The sequence below is a fragment of the Etheostoma spectabile genome, chromosome 1, assembly GCF_008692095.1.
Source record: "Etheostoma spectabile isolate EspeVRDwgs_2016 chromosome 1, UIUC_Espe_1.0, whole genome shotgun sequence".
NCBI classification, from domain to species: Eukaryota; Metazoa; Chordata; class Actinopteri; order Perciformes; family Percidae; genus Etheostoma; species Etheostoma spectabile.
In genome coordinates this window covers 31,593,863-31,603,293 of record NC_045733.1, presented here as the reverse complement: position 1 = coordinate 31,603,293, position 9,431 = coordinate 31,593,863, and the positions used below count along the sequence as shown (strand labels likewise).

Here is a 9,431-nt window from a genome sequence, read left to right as displayed (position 1 = left end):
TTTTCTTTAATGTAGGAACACCATTCTAAAGAACAGGGAAAAGTTTAGTTCTAAGTTATTGTTTCATCTGTAGGAACACCATTAAATAACAGAAAATGTTTTTGTTTTTTTTACGTAGGACACACTAAACTAACAGAAAAAATGTTACGTTTTTTTTTACTCTCGGAACATCCATTAACTTACAGAAAATGTGAGTTTTACGTTGTCAGGAACACTATGTAAAGAGAAATGGTTATGTTTTTTACTGTATGGAAACAACCACTAAATAACAGGAAAATGTTTGTTATGTTTTTTGTTTTACTGTCAGGGAAACACCACTTAAATACAGAAAATGGTGAGATGTTTGTTTTTAATTACTGGTAGACGATGCCGGGTAATGGCTTCCAGGAAAACTTTTTTGAGTAGTATAGAAATTCGTTTTTTATTTTTTTTTTTTTTAGATTCGAAATCCCAAGTTTTTTTGTTTCTTTTTTTTTTCCTCCCGAGTGTATAGTAGAGTTCGAGTAACAAAACGTAGTAATATAGTCGTCAGTAATAGTAGGAAGAGTAATGGGAGGAAAAGTAAAAGTTTACCAGTTTAGCGTCATAATTGTCCATTGTCCATTTATTGGTTCGTCAGTAAGAGTAAAGAAAGTATTTTTAGTAAGCAATTTTTTATGTTGTAAGTTATTCTTTTCAATAGTAAGCCCACACCCTTTTTTGTAATCTGTACCCTCTGTTTTTATGTAATGAGCACTTACAGTGCTTTTTCTGTTTATTTCCCGGTTTTTTTTTTCTTTTAGAGTGTACAACACAACTCTTTCAATTGCCTCCCCTGGGGGAGAGTTTCACGCCAGTTTTTTAATCTTCATTTAATTTAAAAGGTTTGGAAGTTCCCTCCAAACTGTATCTTTTTAATCAGCGGATTCTTTAAATGTGTTTTATTATAGTTATGAAAAACAGGTCTGTGTAGTCTTACAATAAAAAATTCATTTTCCTCCATGGGGAATATAAATATATAATATTAAATAACGCTTTTCACATAATTAATTATAACATATAATATTATTACATTTTATAATTAAATAATTATAAAGCAATTTCGTCTGTAGCACATAATAACGATCTCTTGTACTTGCTTTGTAGTTTGTCTGTACAATGAAGCTAACAGCCTTTTCTTTAATCATACAAAACCTGATTTCAATTGAGCACTTTCATTGTAATTCTTCATTTTACACAAGTCCCTATATCCAAATTTGTCTTTGTGTTTATTCAGAATAATTCTGGGATCAGTTCCCAATGACACAAAGACACAGCGAGATGAAAGGCGACCCCGTCTAGTGCGATCCGTCAGCTGTCAGCTGTTTGAGCCCAGCATGCCTGCGCTTGAGCGCGCTTGACTAGAGGATGCGGAAAGGAAACGTAGGTGACGGCAGGGAAGTTACAGTTTAGACGTCAGGTTCAGGTGTTTTTGGGAAACCCGAGAAAGCGCTTTCCATTGTCTGCCGTAGATAGACTAGCAGGACCCAAACTCCTAAAATATCACCGACTGCTTCGTCCCAGCACTAAGAATATCCCCGGCTCACTCCGTGCCGACTACCCCCGCGTCTCCTGAAGGCGGACTTATAACACCACCCCGACGTACACAGTGATAAAAAACCACCTCTCCCCCATGAATTATCGCAATCAGCCACACCATTACCAGCACCCGTCTAACACATCCCTCCCCCTGTTGCCACCCCCCCCGCCGTTGTAATCACCCAAAACCAACCCAAAAAGACCAAAGATCCATGTGTCGAGGGCCCAGTCCCTCCCCACGCACGCCCCTGCCCCCCAGGCGCCGCCCACTCCAGCCCCCGCCCCGCCGCGCTAAACAACAACCCCGACATCTGTCCTGGGCTACCCCCACCCCCCCCCCCAGCAGCCATTGACAGCCCAGGGTCCGGTCTGAAAGACCCCGACATCTTCACATAGGCCGCCTTGCCTTTATAGTTTTCTGTCAAGAGGATTCACCAACACTACATATGTCAAACACTAATTTACTGCACATTTTACCCCCCCAAGATCTCAAAGTATTAACACAGTAATTTTAACGTCTAATTTCCACACAAACGCTGCGTTAAACTGGGTTTGTCTCAAACAGCACCACGCCGAGGAAGGAATAAATCCCCCACAGGAACCCCGCAGGGAACGATCCTGTCGCGCCCCTGTTCGCGCCCCGCTGAGGACCATTTCTCTTATAGCGACCCCCCCCCGGCGCCCCACTTAGATTCTTAATCCACCACTTTGGTGACTTTCGCGGGGTGGACTCAATTCCAGTATTTGTCCCAGCCCCTCCCCCCCCCCCCCCCACTCTCTTGGCAGCCCCCTCCCTAATGCCCCCACCCCACCTCGCCCCCTCCCCCCCACCTCGGCACCCCCCCCACCAACCCCAGAAAAAAAGAAGAATGTGTCACTGCTGTGTGGCCAGAATTTCGACCGTGCTGCTGTCTGTGTCCGTGGGGGTGATGTGTGCGCTGAAGGGGTGTCTGGGTGTGGCTGTGTGCTTAGCTGTGTGCTAGTTTCTATGGGAATAAGGAGGGCGCGAGGACAGTTCAACACAAGTTGTGGATCACTTGTTTTTTAACAGTTTTTGGACAATAAGGAGCTCGATGCCTCAGGAGGGTAAGTACTGACGATCTTTGTCTTTGATCGCGTCTTTTAGACTTTTGTTGACAATAGGAAACTATATTATCTACTAATTTGATGATAACGGGGGGTCAAACCTATAGCCCTTACAGTCTGACCAGTTCTGTGTGGAGTCCCCGTCGTGGTCCCACATTGTCTAAAGATGCTGCAGAAGGAAATCCTAAAGCGCTTGTTTTAGGCCTCAGCTGCCGAGTCGACCCGTCCGTCTGGAATTTAACCGGCAGCTTCTGGAGACAACTGGTTCCACAAACACAACACACACACAACACACACACACACACACACACACACACACACACACACACACACACACACACACACACCAACACACACACCTTATATAAAGAGACTGGGAAGCTGTGGTGTTTCCACTCATCTCTCAGGAATCAGCTGCAGTCAGGATGGCCGAGTGAGTCCTGATCTGAACTTTTCCAGAATCTACAAAACTCCACAATCCCTGTTAATCGTCTTCCTCCTTCTTCCTCCTTCTTCTTCCTTCTTCTTCCTGTGTCTTCCTTTTTCTGTTTTCTCTAAAGGAAAAAGATGTCGTCGAGCAGGAGGAATCACCTCAAGGTAGAGTCACATGGTGCTGATATTTTTTTTTAATTGTGAGAGACAATGTTTTAATCATCGCGATCATACACGTTCACAGGCAGTTACCTACAGTACTGTCAAAGCAGTTTTATTACTACGTATTTTATGGGGAAATAAAACAATAACACAGTGAAATTGCTTGATGTAAATTTACACAACCCAATTTGTCAACGTAAGTTTTTAGGTTGAGAGTAGGGTGCACTCTTCATGTACGGAGACCACCAATGCATTGTGGGTATTAATTCACTAAGAATCCTCAAGTGTTTTATGATAATTACCTGACCTGTCCTCAAATATGAGCAATCTACTGGGATGGCGCCTTAAAGGTTAAGGTTACCAATCATACTCCACGCAAACCCCCCCCCCCCCCCCCCCCCCCCCCCCATCCCTCCCATTTTAGACTCAGAGAAGCGTTACCTCGTTGCACCTCAGGATAAATGTCAGCATTGCACACTCTCCGTTAATTGAATCTGAATTGCTTTTCTCTGAATATTTTTTGGGGGACATTTGGGGACGGGAGGGTTGGGGTTAGGACATTTCACAGACCTAACAATGGATCTATTGATCTTATGATATAAAAATAACCCAACAGCTGATCTGATAACCAAGATTTTGGAGCCCTTTAGTTCGTATATTTCACTTTTCACATACTTACTTAATGACATGAAGCCAACACAGAATACATGCAGGAAGAGGAAGATAGGGAGTGAAGAAAAACTGAACGGCTGGTATAACATGCACACCTTAAAAAAAGAAGAAACAACATTACAGTAGCCGGGGTTGGAACCCTGCATGGGTCTCTCTCTCTCTCTCTCGCTCTCTCTCTCTCTCTCTCTCTCTCTCTCTCTCTCTCTCTCTCTCCCCCTTTCCTGTCTATCCACTGTCACTGCTGAATAAAGGGAAAAGCCCCCCAAAATAATCTAAAAATAGGGTGACTACACTAGAAACAATGGAACAAGGGTATGTTTTTGTTGTTTCTGTTTTAGGAAATTAGACTATAAAGACAGTTTAGAAGCAGCTTTTATCCACCTAATAAACACAGAGTCTTGATTATCACTTTTTTTATTTTACGTGTTTAAGCTTATAATGACAGTCCCCTTTAACTAACTGTGCAGTACACGGAGCAGCTTTAGCCTCCACGGCTCATTACCAGCTGTCGTCCCCGGCCAGTTGACAAGAGGAATCCTAAAATACAACTTTAATTGAAATAAATAACATTACTTCTATAATGGCAGCAGGCCTGAGACAGTAAGACAAACACACACGTGGCACACAATTAACTTTTTAACTTGAACTCGTCATGGTGGTCCATCAGCGTCCGCCTGTTGCGTGGTGCTCTGAACTCTCTCCTCCTCCTCTTCCTCCTCCTCTTCCTCCCCTCCCACGCCTTTTAACCCTCCCTCTCTCTTCCTCCTCCCCTCCTCCTCCCCATCCTCCTCCTCCTCTTCCTCCCCCTCCTTTTAACCCTCATCCCCTCCCCCCCTCTCCCCTCTTCCTCTCTTCCCCTCCTTTTCCCCCTCCTCCTCTCTTCCTCCTCCTCCTTGAACTCCTTCCCTCCCCTCCGCCCCCTACTCCCTCCTCACTGCCTCTCCCTCACCTCCCCCTCCACCCTCCTACCAGTTTCCTCTTCTCCCCTCTTCCTTCTCCCCCTCCTCCTCTCTTCCTCCCCTCCCACCCCTCCTTATCCTCCTTCCTCTCCCTCCCCCTCCTTTTCACTCCTCCTCTCCTCCTCTCTCCTCCTTCTCCATCTCCCCCCTCCTTCTCTCCCTCCATTCCCCTCCTCCTCTCTTCATCTCTCCCCCTCCTTTTTACTCGCCACTCACTCCCCTCCTCCTCTCTTCTCCTATCCTCTCCCTCAGAGCTTACTGCTGCAGATTGGTCAGGCGTTGCTGGCGGAGGAGGCCATGGAGGCCGAGAAGGAGAAGATGAAGCACGTGGAAGAGCACTGCCCCCCCCTCTCCGTCCCAGGATGCACGCAGGAGCTCCAGGTAAACGTCCTCCATCAACTCAGCCTAGAGGCTCTGAGTGGAAGTCAGAAACCAACAGGAGCAACATGACAGACGTTAGTCCTCGCAGGTTAACAGGACCGTGCTCTGATTTGAACAGTTCTTCCTTTCGATTCTGGTTCTCATCGAGTCTCGATACCGAGTCTTTGAGGGGTGGAGCTGAATCGGGTCCACGCTGATTTTACAGATAAGAGGAACATTTTAATTATATATAATAATGTTTTTATTATTGATCCCCAGTGGGGAATGAAATTACAATTCACATCATTAAACAGGCGCCTGAAATACACACACACACACACACACACACACACACACACACGGAGAGATGTCAGAGTGAGTGGGCGGTGTAGTGCCTAGAAGGTGAACTGGCATCTCTCCAGCTACAAATCCACACTCCGTGCTTTTGGGGGGACTTGAACCAGCGACCCTCTGGTTCCAAACCCAACTCCCTACGGAGGTGAGCTGCTGCCCCCCCCGTTTCCACAACACTACAAAAACCGCAACCAAAAAAACAACAAGTTGTGTTACACTTCCAAAAAAGTGTTTGTTAACTGGGACCTGCAGACCAGTAAACCCACTGGAGAGATGATTTCTCTGTTTGGTTCATCTCACATATATATATATATATAATATATAATATATAATATATATATATATATTATATATTAATGTATCCCTAAGATCTGGGGACTTCCAAATGAACAGACCTTTGGTCGGTTTGTCTGCTGACAATCCCATTTTGCAGCGTAACACGCCCCCCGAGTGAGATGAATATAATATCAGAGATATAGATATAATATATATATATATATATATATATATATATATATATATATATATATATATAGGGTTTGTTTTTCCCATTTGTGTTCCAATCCCCTCTTCCTGTCTGTTCCAACAACCAGGAGTTGTGCCGGAAACTTCACAAGCAGATCGATCTGGTGGACGACGAGCGGTACGACATGGACCTCAAAGTAAAAAAGACCAACAAGGAGGTAGATTTTTATTTTTTTCAAGTTTGACTTCCAGCCACAGTTATTTTGTTAACTCAGGTTATTTTTTATTTACATCAAGGTCAAGGTCAAAGTTCTTTTTCTATAGCACATTAACAAACAGTCACTGCTGCCCCAAAGTGCTGCACAACTATAGATAACAACATAAGATGAAAGCATAATAAATAACTGGAAAAAAACATCCAAAACAGAATATGCCAAAAACAATAAAACAGATAACAGATAAAAACTGTCAAAGCTCAGCTTCTGTTAAAAGCCAGTGCAAAAAGATGAGTTTTTAAAATTTATTTAAAACTCTCAATAGAGGAAGCTGCTCTAATGTTGCTCCGCTAACTTATTTTGTTAACTCGTGTTATTTTTTATTTACATATGATATTTTATTCACGTGTCACGCCACTAACTGACCCGTCCCGCACGGCATCACACGACACCCATACACGGGGAGTTTCATCCCCAGCTTTCAGACCAATGTCTACACACAACATCCTCTACAAAAAGAAGAATAAAGAGAATTACAGCAGCCACAACCCATCAATTGTATGACTACATTATTTCGTAAAAACCACAAAACACAAAAATGTCTCTTGCAGACGGAGAATATTTGATGCATTTTAACCCGTTTGCTCTAAAAAGTCTGCAAATAAAACAGTTTTCTGTTCAAAAATGTCATATTCTCATCTCTTTTACTTCAAATTTATTAAATGATTCTAATCTTAAATCATGATAATATATGGACAATCCATAAGAATTAACCCGCTGATTTCAATAACCAATGGCCACTACATCATATTTACTATGTGACGGGCTAGTGCTTTAAATATAATCCCTTCAATCAGAGGCAACAACTATTGTCTCTTTTTTTTTCCACACACACACGCACACACAAACACGCACACGCACACGCACAGGCACACACACACGCACATACACACGCACACACACACACACACACACACACACACACCCACACACGCGCGCAAACATGCACCACACACACGCAATACACACACACACACACACACACCCAAACCGCACACACAAACACGCACAACTCACAGGCACACCACATACGCACATACCACAACTACACACAACACACACCCACACGCGCAAACATGCCCACACACACAACACACACCACCCCCACAACACCCCCAAACACAGCACACCAAACCCACCAGCGCACGAGGCACACACACACCACATACACAACGTCACACCCACACCCTTAGGCATACACACACTCACATACACACGCACACACACACACCCACACGCACACAACACAACACACACGCTAGCCCGCTTGCACCAACACACACACACACGCACACCCACACACACCACACCCTCACCCAACACACGCACACAACCTCAAACATGCACACACACACGCACATACACAAACACGCACACACAAACACGCACAGGCACTCACACACACACACACAAACACACGCAGAGACACACACACACACACACACACACACTTTCCACCGAAACAGGATGTAGATTTTTAAATCTGGACCCAGAACACATGCAGAGGGTCTGAGTGTCTTCTCTGTCAGATCGAGGACCTGAAGCTGAAGGTCCAGGACCTGAACGGGAAGTTCAAGAAGCCGGCCCTGAAGAAGGTGCGGATGTCGGCCGACGCCCTGCTGGCCGCGCTGCTGGGCTCCCAGCACAAAGTCTCCATGGACCTGAGAGCCAACCTGAAGCAGGTGAAGAAGGAAGTCAAAGAGGAGGTGCGTGCTTTTAGACACTCAAGGATACGGCACAAGTACATTTACATCTGGCTCCTCTGATTTCTACGGTTTCATCTTCAAACTACAAAACTCACAGAGGATTTTAGATCAGGGGGTCCTCAATGTTTTAAAGGCCAAGGAGCACTTAACTGAGAGAGATGGAGCAGGGACCCTTCTTCCACAGCACATGTATTGAATCAAATTAAGTTGCATTAAACTGAGCCTATAATAACATGTGGTTGACCTTTGATTGTGCATAGAATTCTAAGACATTACAATAATAATTGCTGGCATGATTTTATAAATCCTGTTTAAAAAAATGCATGTAGCACAGTGGATCCAGACCTGTGTCTGTGGATGACTACCTCAGTGACTAGCTTAGGGACTACCTTACCTGTTGTCTTCCTCAGACATGATATGAGCAGATGACACCAGCTGATCTGCACAATAAACATGTGCTTAAACAGGCAGAATCCATCATGGCCGATAGTTCTCAATCTTAGTCGGCCACCAGCCAAAACAAATAGATATAAACTCTCCTTCGTCCCCTCTGCTATCTCTCTGTTTAACTCTGTAAAGAATAGGTAACGTCTGCACATTAGGGAACATTTGGACTTTTAATGTCGTGGTATTTATTTCCCCGAATGGTCTGATCCTGTACTTCTAATCGATGTTGTCGTCTTTGTTGTCAAAGCAAAACGAATCGCTCCTCGGGGACAGTTAAAGGCCCTGAACTTGAACTTGATATGAATCTGTGTGCTGCTGCTCTCTGCATGTCTCAAAATCCTCTTTAATAACGGTTAAACAAATGATTTATGGGAAAAGAAGTTGACAATTGTGTAATAACTGTGACGGGCCTATGTAAGAGTTTTACATTTTGGCATACGTTTGCTTTTCATGTGATTATTTAGTAGGAGTGTACGATTCAGAAAATGTCACGATTCTATTTGATTTTTAGGCTCATGATATAATTCAATATCGATTTTTGATTCAAAACTGAGTTCTCGATGGGGCGGCCTCTAGCTCACCCAGTAAGAGCATGCGCCCCATGTAGGCTGAGTCCTTTGCAGCGGCCCGGGGTTCGAGTCCGACCTGCAGCGTGTCATCCCCTCCTTTTCTATCCACTGTCACCATCTAATAAAGGGAAAAGCCCCAAAACAATCTTTTAAAAAAACAGATAATATCTCTATAAATTAAAAAAAAAAAAAAAACTGATTCACAGAATGCAAATGCAGTTACTTTTCCCATGTATATAAAGTATGTACAGTATATATACACACACTCACCTAAAGGATTATTAGGAACACCTGTTCCATTTTGAACCAAAATTGGACAGTTGAAGACTGGAAAAATGTCGCCTGGTCTGATGAGTCTTGATTTCTGTTGAGACATTCAGATGGTAG

At 43.9% G+C, this 9,431-nt stretch overlaps 1 protein-coding gene across 2 annotated transcripts in view; it reads left to right on the top strand.

Moving 5' to 3' along the window:
• Positions 1 to 2,998: 2,998 nt before the first annotated feature.
• The window catches only part of LOC116691078 (troponin I, fast skeletal muscle), a 24,356-nt gene continuing 17,923 nt past the window's right edge, over positions 2,999 to 9,431 (top strand). For both annotated transcript variants that reach the window (XM_032518414.1, XM_032518408.1), the window contains exons 1-5: positions 2,999 to 3,076; positions 3,204 to 3,240; positions 5,121 to 5,249; positions 6,176 to 6,265; positions 7,852 to 8,028. In XM_032518414.1, the coding sequence (XP_032374305.1) occupies positions 3,069 to 3,076; positions 3,204 to 3,240; positions 5,121 to 5,249; positions 6,176 to 6,265; positions 7,852 to 8,028 (441 nt within the window). In that variant the 5' untranslated portion in view covers positions 2,999 to 3,068. The remainder of the gene's footprint in view (positions 3,077 to 3,203; positions 3,241 to 5,120; positions 5,250 to 6,175; positions 6,266 to 7,851; positions 8,029 to 9,431) is intronic.